Source organism: Antedon mediterranea, chromosome 4 (assembly GCF_964355755.1).
Source record: "Antedon mediterranea chromosome 4, ecAntMedi1.1, whole genome shotgun sequence".
In the NCBI taxonomy this organism is placed as follows: Eukaryota; Metazoa; Echinodermata; class Crinoidea; order Comatulida; family Antedonidae; genus Antedon; species Antedon mediterranea.
In genome coordinates, this window is record NC_092673.1 from 29,225,069 (window position 1) to 29,251,614 (window position 26,546).

The 26,546-nt window shown below is 33.0% G+C and overlaps 1 protein-coding gene across 4 annotated transcripts; it reads right to left on the minus strand.

Moving 5' to 3' along the window:
- Positions 1 to 474: 474 nt before the first annotated feature.
- On the minus strand, positions 475 to 25,774 carry LOC140047206 (uncharacterized). Of its 4 annotated transcripts, none has more exons than XM_072092077.1 (27): positions 25,697 to 25,774; positions 24,422 to 24,559; positions 21,828 to 24,208; positions 21,272 to 21,638; positions 20,591 to 20,795; positions 20,240 to 20,338; positions 19,203 to 19,381; positions 18,365 to 18,519; positions 18,213 to 18,274; positions 17,715 to 17,853; positions 17,247 to 17,432; positions 16,682 to 16,779; positions 16,054 to 16,135; positions 15,533 to 15,762; positions 14,939 to 15,098; positions 13,955 to 14,041; positions 13,733 to 13,837; positions 13,126 to 13,285; positions 12,039 to 12,334; positions 11,235 to 11,426; positions 10,831 to 10,917; positions 10,133 to 10,280; positions 9,652 to 9,789; positions 9,224 to 9,315; positions 8,729 to 8,818; positions 7,324 to 7,386; positions 475 to 3,298 (listed from the first exon to the last, which is right to left on the minus strand). In XM_072092077.1, exons 2-27 carry the CDS (start codon positions 24,495 to 24,497, stop codon positions 3,101 to 3,103), a joined length of 6,075 nt encoding a protein of 2,024 aa, XP_071948178.1. In that variant the 5' UTR covers positions 24,498 to 24,559; positions 25,697 to 25,774; the 3' UTR covers positions 475 to 3,100. The 4 variants fall into 4 exon arrangements, with proteins under 4 accessions (XP_071948178.1, XP_071948177.1, XP_071948180.1 ...); XM_072092076.1 differs by having other exon boundaries at positions 21,828 to 24,211; XM_072092079.1 differs by lacking the exon at positions 20,240 to 20,338 and having other exon boundaries at positions 21,828 to 24,211.
- Positions 25,775 to 26,546: the final 772 nt, after the last annotated feature.

The window sequence follows — 26,546 nt, forward strand, 5'->3', positions numbered from 1 at the left end:
ACAGATTGTGAAAGAATTTTCTCACTGTACCGCCGTGAAGTCACGTTGTCTCTAGAGGGTATTCAGTTGCATCCCTACAGGTTGAGGTCACACACACACACAGCACATTAAAGTTAAAAATTGACCATTTTTAAATGGGCATGTGATTCATTATTAAAGAACTATCTTTGATTTGTATGCATTTTTGTGATTAAAGGACATCTTTTTAATAATTAATCATAAATATATCTGAAGAAAGAACAATGATTAATTTTAAAATGTCGAGCAGCGTTTTTTGTAAGAAGTATTTCTTGTTATTACTGTTACCGCTCGTCGGTGTAAATTAGCCTTTAAAGTGAAACACCACACAAACATAATTTTCTAAAACATTACCTTATCGAGCATAAACTATAGCCCCCTTTCACACAAAGCTGTAGGAAACATAGACTGTAAAGTTCGGATCCAAAAAATAACAATAACAACAAACCACCAATATTTGGTTTTCTTACAATCTTAATTTAATTAGAAATATAATTCATCAAATAAAGATTTTCATATAATACTACCAGCACAAGACTAAGAGACAGATATTCGGAAAACATTACAATGTATGCTATTATTACGTAACATTACAGTGTATGCTATTATTACGTAACATTACAATGTATGCTATTATTACGTAACATTACAAAATGTATGCTATTATTACGTAACATTACAATGTATGCTATTATTACGTAACATTACAATGTATGCTATTTTTACGTAACATTACAATGTATGCTATTATTACGTAACTTTGTTTACTCATTGTGAATGTTAAAACATTGTTAAATATTAGCAACTTAAAAAAAAACACGGAATAGACAATAAATCAGTACCAGTACATTACGAGACTCAAATATATTAAACAATGTTTTCAGCGATCTATAAATAACAGAAATTCGAACAAAATTGGGGAAAATATAACACCGATTTGTTTACAATTAGCTTACATATGAAATTCATGTATGTATTACTTTTTGTGAAAACGTGGTAGTTGGGTGTGGCAGTTAGGTGTGACAGTTGGGTGTGGCAGTTAGGTGTGACAGTTGGGTGTGGCATTTAGGTGTCGTAATTGTGTGTGTTCCACCTGTATGTTCTGCCAATGTAAAATACAAATTAAATTTTTAATAGCATTTATTTGAAAATATTGTGAAATTTAACAATTATACCAAAACTAAAAAAATAAAACATTTATGGTAAGCATAGTGTACATAATTATGTTTTAAGAAAAAAATATTTAAAACAATAAGTCAAATTAATGATACTTAAAACAAACCAAATGAACCAAAATAAGTACATTTAACGATTAAAATTAAACTTGTTCAATATTCACAATTATATATACCTAATTTATTTCAAAAATCTTCTTCATGTAACTTACTCTAACAAAAAAGAAAACACTTTTCCCCTTAATTTCAGAAAATCTAACTATATACCAATATAATATAATGGAATATATTTTACAAATAGATATTTACAAATGTTCTAGCAATAGATACAGATAAGGTAATTGAATCAAGTTTCAACCTATAAATTTGTTTTCACATTCAAGAGAATAACAAATGTATTTTTCATTGTTTTTTAATTTCAATCTTTCAATAAAAGAGCACTGAAGAAAGAAACATACATAGAATAATTTATAACAAATAATTGTAAAACTCTGTGATATTTATCAATTAATATGTGGGATAATTTAATTTACAATTATTTTGAATGAAAACAGAATAACAATGAATTCTAATCTGAAACCAAATCTGGTTAAAATATGATACAACCTTGAGTGGATTTAATAGGAATAAACCTGTATTATTACAGATCCTATATGATTAACCACTTAATTTATAAATAAATAAAGATACTAAATTAAGCGGATGTATACGTGCTTAAGTTGATGACCAGGAGCAGAAGGTTATAGCTTTCCAGTTTTTAACTTAATCGGTTAGGTCACTCGCAAACATCAGTGAAGAGTTGAGGGAGCTAGATCTGCCGATTATCTGCTAAAAAAAGTCAGTCGAATATTCCTATTACATTCAGTTATAGTTAACCACTTAAAATATTGAAATACATTGCATGTTATAACTAGCTATAACGACATGTTATGGATAATTTCTAACATCATTACACCTGATCACTTCCTTTAGTGTTGCCAACCAAATTGCTGCTTATGAAATTAATGGTTGTTTAAATAAATAACATGGATATACAGTATTACAGGTCATGTATAAGAGTGCAAGTACTTAGTAGTAACATTTATACATCGGAAAGAAAATTAGAATTATCATAGGCAAAATGTCACTGAGCCAGTCAATGGTGTCTTTGGGAAAACCAACTTTATAATATGTTAATATTATGTACTGTATAGCAAAAGTACAGTTAAAAAAGTATTTCTAACATTATTTTGTGATTGTTAATTAATAATAAACTTAATTATTAGCTAAAAATTAAAATAATTAATTATTTATAGAATTGCACAGATTAAATAATTAAACCTTTTCTTTAACAAGACTATTTAACACATTTTAATTACAAAAATTTAATAAATCATAAAATATTAAAAACTGAAATAATATATACCTTTTCATAGATATATAGTGAAGGAACTTCTCAAGTTGAGAAGCGCTTATTTTATGCCATTTATAGCAAGTTGACAATCCATATTTTAAGTCATACCAGCTATACCGATCCAGTTCACAAATTGCTTATTTTAGCTCATACCAGTTATCTCAAGATTAAGTTGTTGATAAAGATGGTGCCATATTAAAAAAATAAATAACAATAAAAACTTGTATAGTACATTAAAACCACTCCTTTGGAATTTAGTGGACACCTCTATTAAAGGAACTCTTATCAAACCAACAAAAGGCAATATACTGTATGTACTAAGGCCAATCCCAATATAATAGGCGCAACACAAGCAAGTTTACTAATGACGATCGGCCAAATCACGTCCTTGCCTTGCGTCCTAGTAGGAACCAAGCATCATGGGACACCCGTATTATGAGGAACACTTTGTAGGGTCCGAAGGAGTTCTACTGTTTATATTAACATTTTACTCTATATTATGTTAAATCTATTTTCATTTCTGTGTTGGGTATGCGCGTCGTTGATTATACGCTCTTGATCCCGGACCTTTAGACCTGGAACTCATCGGTGTAGTCATCGGTGGTTGGAAGCTTGCTTGTGAGAATTGCTGAGGGTTAAACATCATCGGCATCGCAGGTTGTGCTGGCTCCACTGCTGGAGTAGACGACGCATCCCATTGGTCAATTTGACCCTACAACAAAAACATAAATAAATGTCAGTATAAATAGTGTTATACAGCGCGTGTAAAACAAATAAAGCACAACAAATGTGTCTATTGGAAAAACTATGTTGCATATTAAATTTAGTAGCCACCTACTTAAAAGTGGTGGAATACAAACCAATAACAAGAATCAAACTTATCCCTAACAAAATTAGTCTCCTTTAAACATTAGCAACACACACTACCTGTATAGGATACATACTGCAAAGTATTAGGCTGTCTACACTATGAAACTAGCTTGACAAAAAAGTGTGATGTGCCCAAATATGGTAGTGATATGACATCATCATGCCTATGTATGGGCATATCGCATTTTTTTGTTACATACTTCGACAGAGCTTTAATTTCATATAAACTTTATGTGACAAAAAAATGTACATTGTATTGAAAGTGTATTTCAGAATAAAGAAAGATTAAATATGGACATGATGATGTCATATCACTACCATATTTGGGAATATCACTATCATATTTGGGCATATCACATTTATTTTGTCAAACTACTGGTAGGTTGATAGTGTAGACAAAGCTTTAGGAGACTGGTTTAATCAAATTTACTTTAAGAGGCAGAAGAGAAATTATGCAACTATATACTACCAATACTGTGTGCAGTGACCGTCAAAACTAACAAGAGAGATTTAAGAGGAGTGGTACTGAGAGGAAAGAGGAATTAAATTAGATTAATAATAGTCACACCCTTTGATACCAGAGTACTGTATCTGACCACTGGTGAAAGAAACAACTTACAAAGGTCAAAGTTTATAAATAGAATTCCTGGATTTGAAAAGATGAAGTGAACAACAACAACCTAATCATATTTTACCAAATATAGTCCCATGCAATTATATACACATTGCATTATTTAACAATAGTACCATAATATTGTGTCCGAATCTAGCCTAAATTAAGGAATATACACTCCAGCATGGATTCAATTTATACTTGGTCATATATGGTATTAATAATAAATGCATTGTAATTTGTTTATTCAATTACTTTTTACACTAATGCATGCATGCTGTCTATTGTTTAGAAGTTGGTTAATATTGTTTTAACATCATTCAGGTTATAAAATATTACTGTATTAATAAATGAATATATAAATAAAATGATCTGCAGAGTCATCTGGTTACATGCATTCTGAAACCACTACAAAGTGAATTATAATATTTATTAGACAAAATACAATGCAGGTTACATTACTGCCATCCTGAGATGGTAGTAGTAATTTTGTTTATTTTATTTATTTCATTTATATGTAATTTACTTTCTATGGACCAGAGTTTCCGACCTCTACACTAATAAGCCACCTGTAATATTATGCAAAGTAATCTTTATGTCTGGTTTGTATGTATTACAAATCTTTAATTATAATGAATTGTAGAAGTTGTGTGGTTACTTTTAGTGTATTTATTCTCAGCATTTATTGTTTTAATAGTTTATTTACATATAGCATGAAAACAAATCTTAATAAAAAAAAGTTACAACAAATTAAAAATATATAAAATAAAAAAAAAATAAAAAAAAAAAGATATTAAGAACTAAGAATATCTGGGTGGAGGAAAGAGATAAATAATTGGATTAAAAATAAAATTAAAAACAGATTTAGAATTTCAAGGAAATAAAAAAAGAGGTAGAGATACTTTATTCGGGATTTCCCCTAAAAAAATAAAAGGGTATATTAATAAAGCATTAGGACATACAGTAGCTAGAAGATCAACGTCCAAACAGACCTGTTAGTAAAAATAATAATATATAATATATAAGTACTAATACTAATCTGTGTGCTTGAATTAATGCAATGTTTAACTGATTTAATTGTTTAAAGATGTATTGTAAATCAGACTTTATATATGTTATTTTGTAGTTTTAATAAAGTTAATCACTTCCGTAGAAAAAAAAACAAAAAAAACCCCCAATGTTTTCACTTACAAAATTACAAAATAAATGGTTAAATTTAACCAAAAACCCATTGACTGTCAGTTTGACCAGTTTTTCAGGTAAATAATTTTTTTTTTTATCCAATTTTTGGTCAAAGTGGATAACTATTATGTTGCATTAAAATGGCATATTTAACTTTTGTTAAGAATTATTTTTTCAGGTGGACAATACATCTTTAACAATAACTAAAGCTACATAAGTCCAGTGTATCCGGTCATTGCCATTTTTAGATGCAATATTTTTCATGATTTGAGTGCAAAGGGAAATGATTTTACTACATTTTGTAGAATACATAACTAGTCGTAATAGTGTATAGTTACTGCAGTAATTGCAGTAGAAAAATGATATTCACAAAAATAGCTTTTCACACATAATTCTCAGTACTGTATGTGTCCAGTATCTCTTAACCTTCCATGATACAGGCACCATATGTGATACACATGAGATGCTGTATTATGGAATTTGCTGTATAACTGGACAAATATATGAAGATACAGGATCGAGAATAAGGTGCACATAACTACGCCTTATTTAAGCTCTACCACTAACATACACATTCTGCTGGAAGCATAAAGTTCAATCCCCACTATCAAACTTTATGTGATGTGCCCATAAATGGACATGATGATGTCATATCACTACCATATGTGGGCATATCACTACCATATTTGGGCACACAACTTTTTTTTTGTAACTAGTTTGATAGTTTAAACAGAGTTTTAAATAGTGATTTAGGACATTCTATTTAAAACTACAGTTATTATCTAGAGAATATTACCAGCTATATACAGTAGACCCTCTCCTTTGGGACATTCTACTCTCAGGAGGCACTTTCATGTGAACCGAAAAAGTGGGAAATATTATTACTCAGGGGCAACCCCTATTAAGTGGACACTTTTGATGGCTATAGATAACATAAAAAATGCCGAAACGAAATATACACCATGTAAAGAGAACAAGAGACCATACTTGTTTTAACACTACGACAAACCACTATTAAGGGGACAGCCCCTTTGTTGAATGTATCCCTCGGTAGAGGTTCTACTTCAGTACTAAATCAAGTATATAACTGATTATCAATTGTTGTTTTTATAATAATTAATATCAATATTTTAAAATGTTAAAGTTTAAGTTGTTTCACTATTGAAAGGGGCGCCCAAATTAAAGCTTGCTTGCTGTGGCGTCCCTTTTCCACTTACCAACTTCTTTTCTTGCATTATATTATTTATGTTCATTATCAGTTGTATATTTACACTGTACAGTATTATGCTACTCTGTATTTTGCTTTATTATTTGTGGAAATAAATATTATTATTATTATTATTAATTATATATACGTCACCTACTGAAAGTTTATGCACACAAAAAGTTTGTCATGTGATTGTGTTTGGTTCCAGTGTTATGTGCAACATGGTGAGAGTGAGCGCAAACCCATTCTAAGCTTAATACGATAAGGCAATATTTGAGCAGAGGCAGTTACTTGAATTATGGAGCTGAACTCAATAACTAACTAATACTTTAGATGACTGACGTTAGATGACTATAGTATCGTGTATTATATTAAAGCATGCATAGCAGTCTTTTTTAACTTCTTGTGTACACCTTAAAGAAATGCGAATTCAGTAGAACCCTCTCCTCTGGGATAACCCTATTGAGGGGACACCCCTATTGAGGGCACACCCAAATAGAAGGGAAACCCCTATTGAGGGGAAACCCCAATTGAGGGGAAACCCCTATTCAGAGGACACCCCTATTCAGAGGATATTTAGTTTGCTTCCAAATATATCCCCTTAATAGGGTTCTACTTCATTCAAAATCAGTCGCACATCAATTGCTAAAGCTCTATCTAGTCTATCAAAGTAGTTTCACAAAAGTGTGATGTGCCTAAATATGGTAGTGATATGCCCAAGTATGGTAGTGATACACATTTGGGCACATGACATTTTTTGTCACAAATTTGATAGTGTAGACAGAGATTACAAGAGGTTCAACTAATTATTAACAATGTTAATACAATTATTTACAAGCACAAAAGGATAAAAACAATTTGCTACCTGTCCGCCCAGATGCTGACTGACCTCGACAGAAAGGTCACTCATAGAGCTAGTACGAGATAGCTGTTGAATCAAGTCATACAGAGTCATATAAAAGAACACTAATAGGCATACAAATATGTGTTGACCAATTTGATACAAATGATTAAAAATAAATCAAATTCTTATCAATAGTCCGTTACAAGTGGAGATTTTTTACATTTTTAGGGGGACCTAAGGGTAAATTGCACCCTATAGCATACAATTATTATCAAAGAAAAAAATAGAAAATATAACAGATTAAAATTATTAATTAAAATGTATTACACATTACTATATATTTAATATTTTTGTAACTTGATAGCATTTCATTCACGCTTTATTAAAGGACAACTTTACCAAGAACCATATTTTGACAACATAAAGATGTACATATGATTTCAGAACAATTGCAAGATATATAATATCGCGCGCATGCTCACCGCACAGCTGTCGCCAAAAGTTCACGTCAAGTGTGCATGAATTTTCTATTTTTCTAAGCACACTTGACATCACAGCATTTTACGGTGACTGCTATAGGTTAGCACGCACTGCGCTATCGTAAATCTTGCAATTGCTCTGAAATCCTATGTACATCCCTAATACGTTGTCAAAATATGGTTCTCGGTAGAGTTGTCCTTCAAGTATTCATTGGAGAAGACCCTGTGACAAGCTCTAATGGTTTTGATAAATAAAGTTTTGGACTGGTTTTCATGACAAACTGGGCAATACACATATTTCTAGGCCTACTGATATCATGCAGACAAGCTGATGAGTGAACACTAGTATACCACAACCATATCAACAAAAAAGAATAACATTTGAATTATAATATATCTCTAAGTTGACTAAAAAATTTAGTATTTTATAAAAATCAACTGTAGTCCTATTATTTTAAGCTTTGTCCACACTATCAAACTAGTTTGACAAAACAAGTGTGATATGCCCAAATATGGTAGTTATTTGACATAATGTCCATATATGGGCACATAATTTTTTTTATTACATAAAGTTTGATCGTATAGACAGAGCTTAATAGAGTATCTATCAATGGGAACAATTTACTGCAAAACAAATGAGGGAATATATATGAGGAAACACACCACACTTTGTTAAATGTTAGGTCCTAAAGCTGTCCCCTTAATAGGAGTTCTACTCTTATTAAAAAGAAAAAGAACTGCAAATCAAAATTCTAAATAAATATAATACACTTTTAAAAATACATGAAAATGTATATTTTATTAGTCTTATTAAATGAATTGAATCCTTCAAATGTTTCCATCTTCTTAAGGTAAAGGTACTAGCAATGGTTGAAGTATCATATATACTAAAACATAAAAATGTAACACTGTTATTAAAATAGATTGTAATGTTGATGATAACTTACATTTTCTTGTGTGTTTTGAGGTGGTTCTAGTGATGTGACCGGTGTATACTGATTGGATGATGTACCATTATAAGCATTTGGATTGAAGAACTGAAATAGTAATACAAAGATGCCACCTCTTAATAAACATTGCGCTTAGGCTTAGTTTTTTACCTTGCTAATTTGTTGACCAAAGTAAGTAATAATGTGGCCCGTGAAACCAACTTACCCGAGGAAATAATTAGGCCTGGGCAGGGAAATAACTAGCCCTGGGCAGGGAAATAACTAGCCCTGGGCAGGGAAATAACTAGGCCTGGGCGGGGAAATAACTAGGCCTGGGCGGGGAAATAAAAAGGCCTGGGCGGAGAAATATCTAGGCCTGGGTGGGGAATAACTAGGCCTTGTTTTTCACATAAAGTTTGATAGTGTAGACAGAGCTTAATACATTGAAAATTCAAAAAAGAAAGAATCTAAAATCATTTATACTGAATATTAATTTGAAAATTGATTTCATACCTGTGGCTGGTGAGTTTGTTCGTTATGTTCATTAGCTGGGGTCGAAGGTTGAGATTCTGGATTCCCAACTTGAGGTTGGTTATCGCCAAGCGCTGCAGAAATAACGAAATAAGTTTTAAAGCTCAGGTACAGACATGAATTTTAGATATATTACCTGGTTAAATATACATAAAACAAATATGTGTAACAGAAATCACAACGAAAAATTTCCCTTAAAATGGTCAAATATAAAATTTGGCAAATTCTGCTATAAAAGCCAGAAAGACCTTTTTTTAGTAGTTAGGTAGTTTAACTAATGTAATATCATATCCGGTGACTCCCTAGAAAGTGAAAAAAAGATGGTTGGTATCTCAAAATGAATATATTTATATGAGACCATGAAAACTAGAAGTTACTGAACATTTGAAAATTAAATTAGAATTAGTTACCTGGAGTTGGGGTAAAAAAGTTAACCGGTGGAGCTGTGTTGTTTGATATTGTTGGAAAAAGTGCTGGGGGCGCTACAGATGAAGATTTGCTCGTCGTTGTACTCTGCGGTTTGAAAACATCTACGTAATTACGTCCAACTATCAAGAAAAAAAGTGCAGTTATAATTACAAAAACATATCACATAATATGAAATATTATCTACAAATTTATAGATTTTTGAACATGTATAATATAAACCAAAATAAAGATATAAAATAATAATGAAAAGGCATTTTATGAATTATTAAAAACATCAGGCACAACATACAAATATTACTGTACATCCATACTTAATTATATTGATATATTTTTGAATAGCTTATTCATGTCTAAAATTGTAAAGGTTGTTTAAATGATCATTGTTTTGTTTTAACTTCGCCAGTTAGTGGAGTTTTTTTTTCGTACTGAATAAAAATTATTTTAAAATAAAATGTTATGTACCATGTCTTTTAGAAAACTTGTTAACTCCAGGTGTGGCAGTGGTTGCTAGTTGAGAGTCACTAGGAGGAGGAGGAGCAACCTCACCATCACCTTCATCCCCATCTCCATCTTTATTTATCCACTTTTGCTTCTGTTCATCCCATTCAATCTAATATAAAAGATTAAAGAGAGTGAAATTCTTAGAATCGGCATCAACCGCATTTTGATTGGTTGATACATGAAATAAATGAATAAGCATATACATTTTTGCATATACAAAATTCAGATTTGTTTGACCATCTGGTTGGAATGGTGATGTAGTGACATGGATGTGAATATGGATATGGGGGGTTTGAATCAATTTAATTTTCATCATTTGCTTTATTAACATTATTATGTGAATAGGCATATGTGATGGCATTTTACACATGCTCATATATATATATATATATATATATATATATGTAAATATAGAATTACTTTTCGACTTTACAGCTGCAAGGTGGCCAATATGGTATGGTGAATTAATATACTTTAATATCATTTGAATAAAGCTGTCTACAAATTCCAAATAGTTTGACAAAAAAAATCTGATGTGCCCCAATATGGTGGTGATATGTCCAAATATGTTAGTCATATGACATCATCATGTTCATATATGGGCACATCACATTTTTTGGTCACATCGAATTTGATAGTGTAGACAGAGTTCAACGCACTGTATTATCGCGATCATCTGGAAGGTGAACATCATTTTTACCACCAAATCTGCTAAACAGACCTCTGAACCAACTTCCACCACCACCCTGTCAAAAGAAAAAAAAAAATGAAATAATTATTGGGCTATTACTGGGTCAATGAAATTTGAAAAAATATTTTCACTTATAAAAAGAAAAAATAAATGGTTAAATTCAACCAAAAAACAATTGGCTGGAAGCCAGTTTGCCTATTTTTTACTTTAAATTAAAGTTTTTTTAAGGCAAATAATTTGTTCTTCCAATTTTTGGTAAAAGTAAATAATTAGTATGTAACATTAAAATGGCATATTCAACAAAAATATATCTTTAACATAACAAAAAAAACAAGTAGCAACAAAAACAAATAATTCATATTTAAAACTCACCTTTTGTTTCAAACTTTTATTTTGTTCTGTCTTTTTCTGCTGCTGTTGCTGTTCTTGAGGTTTTGCAGGCGTAGGTGTTTGATTGCCAGAGCTTTGTGAGAATGTTCTGGTTCTAGGCGATTCAGGAGGGGTCATTGCACTCTTTGGTGTTGATGGTATTGTACTTGGTGTTCCAATGCTGTTTGAAGTCGTCTAAACAAAGATAAACAGATAGTTTAAAATTTTTTGTTCTTCCATTTAATTAACTGAGAATTTCAGTAAATCTATTAGCTGAATTCCATCATAAATTGACACTATCATATTTGGGTATAACACTACCATATTTGGGTACATCACACATCACACTTTTTGTCAAATTGTGCCTTTTTAAGCTCTGTCGAAACTATCAAACTTTATGCGACATCAAAAATTGATGTGCACATATATAGACATGGTGATGTCATATCACTACCATATTTTTGGATATATCACTATCATATTTGAGCACATCACACTTTTTTGTCAAACTCTTTTGACCGTGTAGACAGATTAAGAATTGATATTTATAACTAGTTCTATCAATCAATCAATCAATCTATCTGGTCAGCATAGGAATTATTCCATTGGATGGGGCTAAAGTTGTTCCTATGTATATACAGTGCATGTTAAAAAACTTAATACATGTTTTAAAAAGATTGACGTCTCCCGGTATTTTGATATAGGTAGGTGCTGCACTGCTGCTGTAGGTCTATTGATTTTTTTAAACAGTGGAATACAGTAATAATGTATTAGTAAACTTAATAAAACTAAAATATGTTTAATTACATTATATGTGGCAGCTCCATAGAAATCAAAATTTGAAGCATTGCTATTGGTCCAATCAGTTTCTGCTTCTGTCTCCGTCTCCGTTGCGGTCGTACTGTATTCACTCACTGTGCTACCTATCGATGCACTAGGGTCAAGGTTCATTGAAGAAAAGTTATTAGCAGGTTGGTTATGGTACGTATAATCATATTGTTGGTTAGGCTGTTGTTGGTTAGCTTCAGCCTGTTGCTGGAAGTACTGACTGCTCTGATTTCCTTGGGTGTCTGTCGGCTGATAAAACCCTGTTTTATCCATATCTTGAGGAATAAAAAAATTATGTTTGTAATTTATTTTGATTGAACCATGTTTCATGAGAGTAGCCAATCCAGCAAAGCTGATCATTTGGGCCCTCGAAAATACAATACATACAGTACAGAAATGCAAAATACAATACATACAGTACAGAAATGCAAAATACAATACATACAGTACAGAAATGCAAAATACAATACATACAGTACAGAAATGCAAAATTCAATTATAAAAAACTACTATAAAAATATAAAAATTGTAATAAAAAGTTCCATAACAATTTTAAAATAATTATATTTTAAGAATCATTCATATAATCTATGTTTGTATTTTCCCTTTTGATAAACAATAACAATCAATTGAAACTAGTTGAATTTTATCAAGAACATTCATGTAATCATTTAATGTAATCATTTAATGTAATAATTTACTGTAATCATTTAACGTTTATGTCTCGTCATGATGTATTTCTGTGAGGGTCTCTAATGATCAGATTCGGCTGGCTGGACCACCCTTGTAAAATATTGTTGAAATAAAATAAAAATAAATAAATAAAATTCATACATACTATATTCAAACAATATTAAATAAAATGTTTTTGTAACTAATGGGTTGTCAAACACTATTTTAAACAGTACCCAACATCACAATTAAAATAAAAAATAATTTTAATTTTCGTGATGTGTCATGCAACTAGGCAGCTGTTGAGTCTAACAGTCTTTCTGTGCATGTTCATATGTTTCTGAGACTTGATAGCTGTATAGTTACAATAGTAACACTAGTTACAACTACACACCTGGTATTTGTTGAATATCTTCTTGCGTTGGTAAGGCATCATATTGCGTTGACGGTGTTGACGCTGTATCTTCGGTGTCTGCTAGGTTACTTAGGTTGGAAAATGATTCGACCCAAGGCATCGGTGTTTCTGGGTTGGATGCGGGTTGTATTCTGCCATCCTAGGAAATAATAATAAATGTATAAAGCCTCTATGCGCTCGCTTCGCAATAAAGAAATTAATTTCCAAAAAAACAGAAATAAACTTGACAAACTGCATTCCGTTTACCAGCAACTTTAAGGTGAAAAGGCTGGCTAGTACATAACTTACATGTGGTTTCCGGATATGTTTAAAAATGCAATTTGTTTCAACATATATATAAACTTCCTAAACACTGTAAATCCATATTATTATACTATATGGGTACCAAGTCTGTTAGTTCATGTATTTATAAACATCGTCTGTCTGACACGAAGGTCAAAAAGATCCTTTAATAGAGGTCATACCATCGCTTACGGTGTTCAGCTACATCTCTCAACAACTGTATGTCGCTGACTTTCTACTGCTCAGATCTTTTCCAACATAACATTTAAACATTCACAACATTAGATAACAGACAAATATTTACCATAATTTGTTGTTGTACATTTTCTAAATCTTTTAACCACTGAGGTTGAGTGAGTTCACGCCCATCAAAGTACTGAAGATCGTGGTATTTTAAACGATCAGACATCTACAAAAAAAAGTTAAAATGAACTTATATGTAAAGGCACGTGATTGGAGTAAATGCAATAAGAATCCCATTCTACGCCAATTTTAATATTTACAAAATAAAGAATTTATATATTACCTGACATACTTGACTGACGAGAGTTTCACTATAGTGAGTGGGAAGAAATGCGATACTCTTAGCTATCACTTCACAATAATGCAATGCCTAAAAAAACAAAACAAAAAAGAATATTATTATTAAGAGTTTTGGGGTTAGGGTAGATATTTTCCTTAAATCAAATTATTTCAGATTTTACGTAGTGGTCACCAAAAGTGTTTCCCTTAGCCAAAATGTGATTGGTGAATACCTACAGTCTTGGAAGCGGTGAAAATAAGCAAAGAAATGTTTATATTCATTCTCCCAACAGATAAGCTGTTGGTTGTCGTACTCGTAATTCCAACATTAGGTGTACATCCCCATTAGAACTTTTTGGTCAAAATCCTTATCAGATAAATCAACTAAGCAGGTGATTAATGACCTGAATCCTATTATACCCCTGTGATTTTATTAGCTCTCTTGTAATTGATTGATTAGGAAAAGGTACATTTTTCAGTATGCAAGGTCAATGGTCAGGCAAAAACTAGCAGAAGTCGGCGATGATCAAAAGGTTTAACGACCTGTCTATCAAAGTTGGACTTATATAAACACATGTCACAGTAGGAGGTTAAGTGACATTTACCCGAAGTTTTGAAAAACTTCGGGTAAAAATGAACACATTCTCTAATGGGGCTGTACACGTAATGAAATGTAATCTTCTTTATGTGCCGTATTGTCGTGTCAATGTTACCAAGAATGGATTTATCTCACGTATTTGTCTTCTTTTTAATAATTGTGTTGTTAAAGATAATTCTATTGATCTCTTTTTTGACCATTATAATTGTTTTTGTAATAAAATTAGTAAAATTGTATTGTATTTTGTATTGTTAGGTTTTAAGATTTATATATATTTATATGGTATAGTTTATTCCATTCTGTAAGGGGGCGGGTTTCCCGCTGTTGAATGAGTTTGAATAAAATAAAAAATAAAATAAAAATAAGAGTGACAGCAAACACATTACTTACCTGAATGATGAAGCCATATTCGGCTAGTCTACATGCATAGATGAACTTGTAAGCAATGTAATTAGGCATTGTGTAGTGTTTGTTGGCTAGATGTTGAGCATATTCATACACCTCTGTCTGTTGGATTGCTTCGTTAGTTGAAAATTGATTAAACGGCAGCCTAAAAATAGAAGCAAATATGGAGGAATTGTATCGTTATAATAAAGTAGTATAATAATAAACACCACAAACACAGAACAATTATTCTAAACCACCCGGTGATATACGGAAAATGTATTAATTTATTTGAGATGATAAGATGAGGAAATCTGTGAGAATGAGAAAAAGTCGCCTCAACTGAGACTCAAACTCGGACCGCCTGCTTGATATGCAGATGTCCTAACCATTAGACTGTATTGTTCAAACTGGATAGCGACTCTTTAACACTCTCTGTTTCATTATATATATATATTTTTTTATTGTTGACCATTGATAGAATGTAATAAATGTATGTTTATATAGGATTGTCCCATTTATGAGAATATTAGGCTTTTGAAGTTTTATGATTTTATTACAGTATTACAAATTCAGACACTTCAATTTAACTGTACATACCCATGGCTGGATCCTACTAGCACCATTTTTGAAGATTTTTTGTTGTAAGTCCCTAGGCCTAACTGTACCATCAAGTAACAGAAATGAGATGCATGTACAAGGCCTCTAGAGCCTAATGAATCCCCTAGTGTTATGATACTCTTTTTATCTAGCTCAGCATTTGAGCTTAAGTTTGATAAAACCATGGCCAAATGAGGACGCCAGTCACCCCAGTTAACATCCGAACAACTCTGAAAATAAAAGCATGATCATTTTAGTTCAAAATTTAAAAAAAGTTATACAGCTTGGTGAAAATTTTATTTTGGTTTGGAACTAATGGAGAGTTCCTTGATACTGTATCTGTGATTGCATTTGAATTGCATTAAGCTCTGTCTACAGTTTCAAACTAGTTTGACAAAAAAGTGTGATGTGCCCAAATATGGTAGTCATATGATATCATCATGTCCATATATCACATTTTATTGTCACATAAAGTTTGATAGTGTGGACAGAGCTTTAGAATACGTTTTTCAGAATCTTACTGTGACTGCTGCTGGCTGTCTGTCCGACATCAGTTGGTATAACGTCTGTAGAGGATCATTCATTGGTAAACTATTAGCAAATCTGTAATGTATAAAACAAATAACAAAAAAGCGTGAGCAGATGCAGGGGTCTTTAGAGCTTGTTTGTTGACATGAACATGAGTAAATGTGCACACTTTACCAATGACAAAATATCTTGTAGTAAAATATTTTGTAGTGGAGCTGTAGCTTGGTGGTTAATGTGCTTGCCTTCCAATTCCAGGGTTAAGGGTTCAATCCTGACCTAATGTCAGGGTTTTAACTCATGACTCTTTCAACTCCACTCCCTAAGCCTCAAATGAGACTTAGGTTATAATAGTTTATCAATCCTTTTAATTGGCGAGTTTGTGCTCGCTGTTGGATGAGTATGAAATAAAATAAATTATACCAATGATAAATATTGCAGAGCCCCCAAAGAAAATGACCGAAAGATTCAGAAACTGGATAGCGAATCTTTAACACTCTCTGTTTCATTATATATATATTTTTGTATTGTTGACCATTAATAGAATAAATGTAAATAATATATAAATTGCAGAGTCCCCAAGGAAACAGACCGAAAGAGTTCTTGTTTTGCTGATGTCATTACCTCGTCATAACACTCGTATGCGTCCTATGATCCATCTTAGTAGCTAACAGCAGCGCATGTCCCCATAGCCCTGACCGTATTGCATTTTCTAACGCATCCTAAAGAAACAAAATAATGAAACAACAATATTATATTTAACATATATAAAATAACAATACATAATTTATTATCTAACTATTGACTTTGTAAGTACCTTCACTTGCACTGATGAAGGGCTATTGTTGCCCGAACGCTTAGCTAACTTTTCTGGCTGTTTTACTTTATCGTTTTGATTTAGCATTTCGCTTTTATACACAGAGCATTGTCTTTTTTTCAGTAATTTGCCTTTGGATTAATATATAATTTATTAAGTATTTAAAATATTTTCAAACATTTTATTTGTGCACTAAAGTACTTTTCAATCATTTATTCATTTATCTATTTTCACTGCTTTTGTATCAAGCATATGAAGCTAAACATGCAGATTATCATAAAATAATTAAAAAAAAATTATTATTATTTTTCATTATTTAAATATCATGAAATAAAACAATTAAATATTCACCAAGCAACACGTAATATTTACCTTCTTTCTGCCAAATAATAACAGTTCCCTAAATCGCCGAGTTTCTTTTTCAACATCAACCGCTTTCTTATGCTGGAGTGAATTAGTAGGAGTACCTGAGTCGGCCTCTTCTTCTTCTGTTTCATTTGAGCCTAGCACGGGATGATTGTTCAGTATTAGCTCAGACATATCTGTACCAACCACAGTCTGAAAAGTAAATCAGCTTTATATTAAATTTACCTGTTTGATAAGGTAGATATTCTACTTTGCTAAAACCGTGAAAAGTAAATCATCACCTTTATATTTGATTTACTAAATATTTTTTTCAATTCATCTTTTATTGGTTGAATTTATATAAAAATCGAAATCAGAAAATCTTTGTTTATTATCTTTGTTTATACATATATATTTGAAAAAGGCAGATCAAAACTTGTTTTTTCTCTAGGATAAACAAGAAATATTTCTTTCATACATAGTAAAACTACATACCCCATTTTGTCTGCACAACAACACCATGAGATCCCATAGGAGAGTGGCTGATTCTTTGTCAATGGCGCTAGTGTCTTCACGGCAACTTTTGACTTTCTTGCTTGCAAAACTAATCACATCACCTTTGTGGGTTTCGTTCCTAGAGTTCAAATGATAACAAACATACCTTAATACCAATCTACTTGACATACAGATATGTGATGAAAATAAAATTGATAAATTTACTGAAATCCCTGAACTCTTCTAAAATCACAATTTTCATAAGATTCATAATGATAGCAATAATAATATTGAATATTTATAAAGAGCTCTTTACCAGAGTCTCACTTGAAGAGTGGATGGAGGATGGAGTGAACAGATGGAATGAGGAAGTTGATTCCAGATCTCTGGTGTCTGACTGAGCAAAGAAATGTAGGCACAGATTTTATGTTGGTTCTAGGTGGTGTTAACATAACAGGATCTGTTTTAGAAAAGAGTATACTTAACAACTGAACATACCTTATAAGAGGACCAGGAAAAGCCCTTAGTTCTTGAGAATCAGCTGTGTGTTCTAGCATGGCCTTCAAGAAATAATAATTTATTATTATTAGTATCATTTACAAACTAGGTATTGTTGTACCTCTTTCAACGATAAAAATTAAGGTACCAACCTGAATGCTGTGAATTTCAACAGTAGCTGTACCACCTTCTGTGGGTGAATTTGGAAGAACTTTTAGCAGGTGACCTCCTGGGCTAAAACGTCCTACTATGTGCGGTAACGAGAACTTTGTTGGCGTTCTCCTTTGAGGAGGCCCAGCTTCTTCAACTGAAAAGAATGAGGAAAGGAATGAACAGTTTAAGCAGCTGATTAAATGTTTCCGTACAAACAACTGTTGTTATAAATAATATAATATAATCAAAGAATTAAAAAATGCCATATATCCAATGGTTGGTCATAGGCGTAGTACATGTTTGTAGCTCGTAGGAGAAGGCGCCTGGTTAAGAGATACACAAAAACTGTCATAAACAGATATATGGACACGATGAAGTCATATCACAACTCCTTTTGGGTACATCACACATTTTTTGTCAAACTAGTGGCATATGTAGAAAGAGGCTTATCGAAGAAGGATGAGGTTAAAAAGTCCACTCGGACAGCACCATAAGCAATGATTGTTAGAACACATTGTCTAGGGTTATCTAATCTATTGTTCTTTAAGCCTGGCAGTTTCAATCACATGTGTCATTTAAAATACAATATATATGGATAGTATGTGTTTGCAATCAAAGCTCTGTCTACACTATCAAACTAATTTGACAAAAAAGGTGATGTGTATGGTAGTAATATGCTTAAATATGGTTGTGATATGACATCATCATGTCCATATATGGGCACATCACATTTTTTTTGTCAAATAAACTTTGATAGTGTAGACAGAGATTTAGTTTGGCAGTAAGATAAAATCAACACTTAAGTAGTCCAGTCAGTAACTAAAAGTATACTGATACCTTGAGTTGGTTGAATAAATGATCCTTCATTGTAACCATCGTAAGATGTATTTTCTGCCGCTTGTTGGGACACATCTTGATTTTGTTCATATAAACTTGATCCTTTACTAATGGAGCTCATGTCTTGGTTGTAGCCCTCTGGTGTATTGCCTCCAGTGTGATGGAAAGTATTTGCAAACCTGAATCAACAAATGTGTGACAATATTTCAGTGTTCATCTTTCAATAACAGTTTCTTTACAGAGAAATTAAAAAACATAAATATGCTATTTATAAAAAAAAAGAGAAAATATTAAATTTCTAACTATATTGATGAACTGAACTAAATGCCTGTTTTTTTGTAATGTATAAATATACAATTTAATTTTAATATACAGTTAACATTCACAGTAAACAGAGAAAGAATGAGAATCTAATTGCCAAAAAAAAATGAATCGTTTTTTGAAAAACAATATCAAATTGGAGAACAAAGGAGCATTTTTTTAAACTTTCAACACACTTCTTAGGTTCTTTTGTTATGAATTATTTGACATTATTTGGCAAAGCCATGATTTAAACCCCAGATTTTAAGATTGGTAACCAAGCGTGTTAACCGCTAAAACTAATAAACCATAGTACAAGAAACTGTCGTTATCAATGATGACTTTAACAAATGATGAACACAAAAAAATATGACAGAAAAGACAAAGAATACAAGAAGAACCAAAACAATGATTTAAATGTAAGAAGAAGATGATCCATTTAGAAGAATAGAATAAAAGAAAAACAAATTCAAATTCTGCTTTTTGTCATGATTTTAATTGATGTCTTAACCGGTAAAAATAAGTAAAATTATCACTTAAACAAGGAGAAAAAAGAATAGGATAAACAAACAAAAAATATCCTGCAGTGCTAATGATGTGAGAGCCATGAATTTTACCCATGTGTAGAAAGAGAAAGATGGAATAGAATAACAGATGAAAAGTATATTTATTTTATTTCTCTCGGGCAACCAGTAGAATAAGCATCCAGACACGGTCACAAGCACGTATGTACTTACGATGCATTATCATATTGCAGATCTATAGATCCTCTACTAGTGTTCTGTTGTGACCTATAATATTCATCATAGTAATTCTGTTGCATGCGTCTTAATGAACTAATTGATAATTAAAGAGAAAAAACTTGATAAATTGTCATATAAAAAATTGAAATGTAGTTTGTTTTGTTTAAAGCCTCAGTCCTGTTTTACCATTTTTATTGGGCCAGCCAGTTTTGAATCACCAGTCAAATCTCGGTACTTTTTCTAAATTTGTCCAGCTCATAGGTTTCTGTATCATGTTAGGGCCTACGGTACAGACATCACATGTGATACACATATTATTCAAGAAACACAGCAGATTTTACTTACGAGTTATCTTCAGTTGTTTGTTGTTTATCTTCGGCTCCTCTGCTGTTATTCTGTTGTGATCTATAATATTCAGCATAATATTGTTGTTGCATACGTCTATACTCCTGGTCTTGGTACGAGTCGTACTGATAACCTTGTGGGTACCCATGGCTATTGCGATGCTGATCACGATCGTATGATGTCTGTCGACCGTGTTCATCATAACCTATCAATATCAAAAACATTTTTTTTTTGTTAAACTTGATTTTATTGTAAGATTCTTATCCCATTTAGGTTAAAAATTACTGTAGCAAACTTGATGGATATACAATCACATGTAAACACTATAAAAAAAAAAAACTGGTATAGCACCCGATTGATTAGAACGTATAGTAGGAAGACAAGTATAATCACTGGTTATAAATCTATGCATATGGACTATGTTTAGCACCTGTTTGGAACCTCCTTGCCTTTTATATTTGTTTTGTCTTCTTCTGTATTGTATATGGCAGAAAATTGAATAAATAAATAAAATAAATACCCTAAAGCTCTGTTTACACTATCAAAACTTTGTTTGACAAAACATTTGGGCATATCATTACCATATTTGGACATTACATGACACTTTTTTGTCAAACTAGTTTGATAATGTAGACAGAGCTTAAGAAGGATTTACTATAGAATGTTTAGATGTTTGCCTACCTCTGCGAGCTTGACCATGGTCTCTTGAATAGGCATCAGCATCATCCCTACCCCTTGAACTTGGTCGGTCATCACTAGTTCCGGAAGCTGGACTTGTTGTGTCTTGTCGTGACCGAGGTCGATTATAGTCATATTGCGAATTATAAGGATCTGTATATCTACGACTATAGTATCTTCTACGAGCATATTCCTGCTGTCTGTAATAATCTTCGTAGTATTTTCTATTGTATCCTCTCTGCCCACTATATTGGTAGCCGTAGTACGGATCGTACCCCTGTCCGTAGGGGTCGTACGGCGTGCCACCGTACCCAGCATATGGACCACGACTTGTGGATCTTTCAGGGTAGTGACCTTGTGCTGGTGAATTCTAAATAAATGATTTACATAAAGGTTAGTTTTTCAGCTATAATATTATTATGATCATTCAATAACTATACAGTATAATTACAATACTAGTAATAGTATACAACAAGCAACTCTTATATTCATTGAGAAGTCTTAATTGGTTCTTGATTATGGTAGTACAATTTTATAAAATGACAAAAACGCTATTCACCTGATGTGGTGGGAACTGTGCATAACCTCTGTGTCTACCTTGTTGATATCCTTCTGGGTATTGGGCGTATTGTTGCACCCCTTGATGCGCCATTGGACCCATGGGCTGTGTACTAGGATACTGTTGCTGTACGCCTTGAGTCGTCGCTGATATCCGAGTCCCATCTAAGTTCATGTTGGCCACACCTTGAGTGATTTGACTTGTTATTCCAGCTTGTGATTCAATCTGTTGTTGTTGTGGGATAACATGTGGTTGAATCTGTGGGTTTGTTTGTGGTTGTACATGTGGGCTAGCCTGTGGCTGTGAACCCAATACTGTTGGTAAGCTAAGGGGTACTGGGGGCTGGATTACAGAATGTCCTGGTGTATTTCCTAAAGATGTAGGTGCTTGTCCTCTAAGGACAGAAGCTGGAAGTGGTTTTGGCGGAGCTACATTTACCATTGGACTACCTCTAAACTGCTGAGAAGGTGTCTGTGGCATTGACATGGGAGGAGAAATTTGTGAAGAAGCCACTAATGGTGCAGATGCTGTAACTGTGTTTGTCACTGCAATTTGACTTGAGTGACTAGTAGAAGCCTGTATTGGAGTAGGTTGTAACGCATGTACAGGACCAGTACTAGAAAATACTACCGGTAGGGGTGCTGGACCAGGTATACAAGTAGGTATACCGCTAGAAGGTAAAACTGGTTTTGCAACTGGAGCTGGTGCTGCTGTTGTTAACTGAATATTGTTGGGCAGAGCAGGTACTTCTGCCGACCATAATGGTGGAGAAGGCATAACTCTTTTTTGTTGTACTACAGCGCCTCCACGACCGGCTTTAACAGTAGTGAAAGCACTAGGATGGGCACCACCTTGTACCAAATGATCAACCTCCTCTGTTGATTTGTGTCGCATACGAGATAAGTCTTCAGGCGACGGATTCTCAGGTTTGTTGTCACCGACATTTTCTTGTGAGGCTGCCACAACAGGTGGTTCTGCATCGGGCTGAAAATGAACGGTTTGCACTGAATCCTGTGAAACCATGTGACTCCCATCAGGATTGGAATGTGGATTGTCAATGTTCTCGCTATTTTTATGTACCGCACTTTGATCCAAGATGGAAGCAACACCGAAGTTTGGAAACGCACTCGAATCTTGAGTTAAACTCCCAGCGTTTTGAAGGGCAACAGAATCAACATGCATCTGAGGTTGATTAGATTGATGGTGGGTTGAATCCTCTGTAACATCAAGAGGTTCTTCTACACCCGTAGGACCCGAAGCAGGCAGATGTTCAGGCGGATGTTGAACTTCACTTGAACCTTCACCAATAAGAGAATTACTTCGGCTGTGTTGTTCAGAATGGGAACTGTCCGACACAGACAACCCCATCATAGAACTACTTCTACTGCCACTGTGATCACTCCTTTTGTCAAGATCTTCACTAGCACTCATCACATGTGGTCCTACCGAAATACCAGTTTCCTCTGGTAAACTAGGATTATTGTGCTGCATAGGTGGAGACATACTACTCATTCCAAGATCTGGACCCATTCTGTCGGGTTCAAATCTGACAGGCTCTCCACGAATTTCAGGAGCTAGATCAGGCTCCAACCTATTAAAGTCTAGTCCCTCATGGGCAAAGTTATTGCAGTGCAAATTTGGTTGCAAACTATTTGATTCAGATACTGATGGGTTCAAAGATGATTCAAACCAACCATGTTGTTGTTGCTGAGGCACGACATCTGTATATTCCTGACCTGAAGGATTACCATCCTTAGAATTTGAAACAATATCAGGGACGCTTTGACCGCAATTCCTAAGCTCATCCCCCAAAGGTTGATCAACAAGAGCATCCATCTGCTGCTCAACTGGATTCCGCTCATACTGTCCTTGCGAGGGGGGTGGAATATTTCCCAGAGAGCCTGGGAGAACATGTCCGTCTGCATGCTCACCTGGGTAATTATTATGTAATAAGTCTGACGGCCCATTAGCAAATATATCAGCGTTCTCACCGATAGCTTTTTGATGTGGGTTGCCAAAGTCATTATTCTGCGGGTAAAATATATGACAAGGTCCAAAGTGGTGGTCTTGCAGCGCTAAATTACCTGCTACGTTCGGTACATCCTGGTTGTTCCATTGAACATTAGGATCTGCATGAGCAGCGTAATTCCATTGTAGTTGATTATTGTACTGGGCGTGTCCCTGATATTGTTCCTGTCCTGTTTGTTGTGCGTTCTTCAGGTCTTCTGGGTTGTAGAATACTGGCTGCTGGTAAGAGGCACCACCACCCGTATAATCACCTGGGTTGTGGTATCCTAATTGTTGGTTATTACCCACGTTGCCAGGAGCAACTAGGTCGGGTTGTTGCCAGCCAGGGTCATCAGATGGTATAAAATCTTGAGCTCCTGAATAAGAATACACAAGTTAATGATTTTTAATAACAATTGTTAATCACTAAAATACACAGTGACAAAGCATACCTCTATGGACAGAGTATGTTTAAAGATCAAAAAAGATTTTTAAACAACAAATAGATTATACAGCAACAGTTTAAACTTATCAATATACTTGTTCAGTGCTGGATACATATTGATTTAATAGAATTTAAATCTTACCATTATTAAAATATGAGGCGGCTCCATTAGCATTTTGTTGTTGTTGTTGTTGTTGATCTCCGTCATTGCCAGACATGATACTCACAATAAATTAACCTCAACACCAAATAAACGTCATTCAGTAGAAACTTTTTTTAACTGAAATGAAAAATACAGTGGTTACCATGATTGAGTTGAGGTGTATTATTAGTTTAGCTAAAATGATGAAAACAGGGACAATGTTGTACAGTTTCATAAAGCCCATATATGAACACGGTAATGTCATATCACTACCATATTTGGGCATATCACTACCATATTTGGGCATATCACTACCATATTTGGGCACACTTTTTTGTCAAACTAGTTTGATAACTGATAGTGTAGACAGAGCTTAACACTCACTCAACAGTTTAATACATTGAAATCAATAAGTTTGGGAGCCATCTGTATATAATAATGGAAAGATCATCATTCACTTTTGTACAGTATGAAATAACTTTTTGATTTCATGTCATGAACTATGTTTTAGTTAGGACTATCTCAATTAAATTTATTCTTTAATTTAAATAACAATGAGGATTTATCATAAATTCTATTCAACATCTGTTACAGGATAAATTGGCAACAGAACACTGTTGTGCAGATTTAATATCTTGAATGTGAAGCCTGGAGTCTACAAAGGATTGTATGCTAGTATCTTATGTGTTAAATAACATTATTATTAATTTAAAAATAAAAAAACAAATGTAAACATGATTGATAAAATAATCTTTTCTCGATATTCACAAAGAGTCCACAAATGAACGAAACTAGCAATTAATGGTTTGTGAAAGTTAAATAATAATGACGTTTGTTTTAGAAAGGGACTGGGCCTGGCCCACCATTCCCATTATCCTGCTGTAAAAAAATTATACAAATTAAAAATACAAAAAAAACAAACATTAAACAATAATTTTGTACTAAAAGAATTATACATTACTACTAATATTAATAGGCCTGGTATTACATTATATGTTCTACAGTACCGCTATGTTATATGGCCAGATACTGTACTTCGTGTTATAAAGGTAGGCTGACACAAAAGACCTTTATCAGGGATAGTAGCCTCTTTTAGCATCTGTTGTGAAAATTAGGCCTACTACTAGTAGGCCTAGTAGTTAGGCCTAAAACCTAAACCAGCCGTTTGTCATGAACGTAAACAGAGTGGATTTTCTAAAGTTACAGTTACCATATTTTGTATATAAGTGAATAAACCACAACTCTAATATTTCGAAAACCTTATCTTATCATTACCTTTATAAAAAAGCTTTTACATTACAGATAAATCCATGATAGTAAATAGGTATACAAAACGGAATTTATCAGTATATTTTGCACCGTGGTAGTAATAGTCGACGTGGTATTATACGCATGCGCTTGAGATTATAAACTTGTCGCCTATGCTCAATCAAGCGTGATGAACCCGGAATTCAATTTTTTTTTAAAGTTTATGAGAAAATTTCAGAAATTATGTTTATAATTTCCATAGAGTCAGTGGCAAGTCAATCATGAAGGTATAAATACCTCCATGAGTCAATATTGATTATATTCAACAGGAATGTTATAAATATATTTTCATGATGATATTGTCCCCTTGAAAACATTTTTTAAATGTATTTGTTGAATATGCCATTTATTATTTAATTTCACATGATATGAGTTATTCACTTTGTTGAAGCATGGAGGTATAAAAATAGAAATCTAATTTTATACCTCCATGGAGGTATCGATGCAAAATTTATTTATTGATTCGACACACTATAATTTAACTATCGAGTAAAGAATAATAGTTATTCTTTACTTCTGATTTAACTCAAAAAATAGACAGATCAAAAATATAGACAGATTGACTGTTTCGGTTGAATTTAACCGTTTATTTTTGTCTTTTTATAAGTGAAAACATTATTTTTTTTAATTTCCTTATTTCTAACATAATTAATTGCCTATTCAAAGTCTTCTTTTTTTAAATTAGTCTTCGTGTTTTTGGGGGACAATCTTATATACAAAGCAATGTTGCCTTCCAAAATACCCCAATCCAGGCATATTTTTCAGATAAAAACTACGTCATCGTAAAAAAACCGAATTAGGCATATTTAATTTGTTT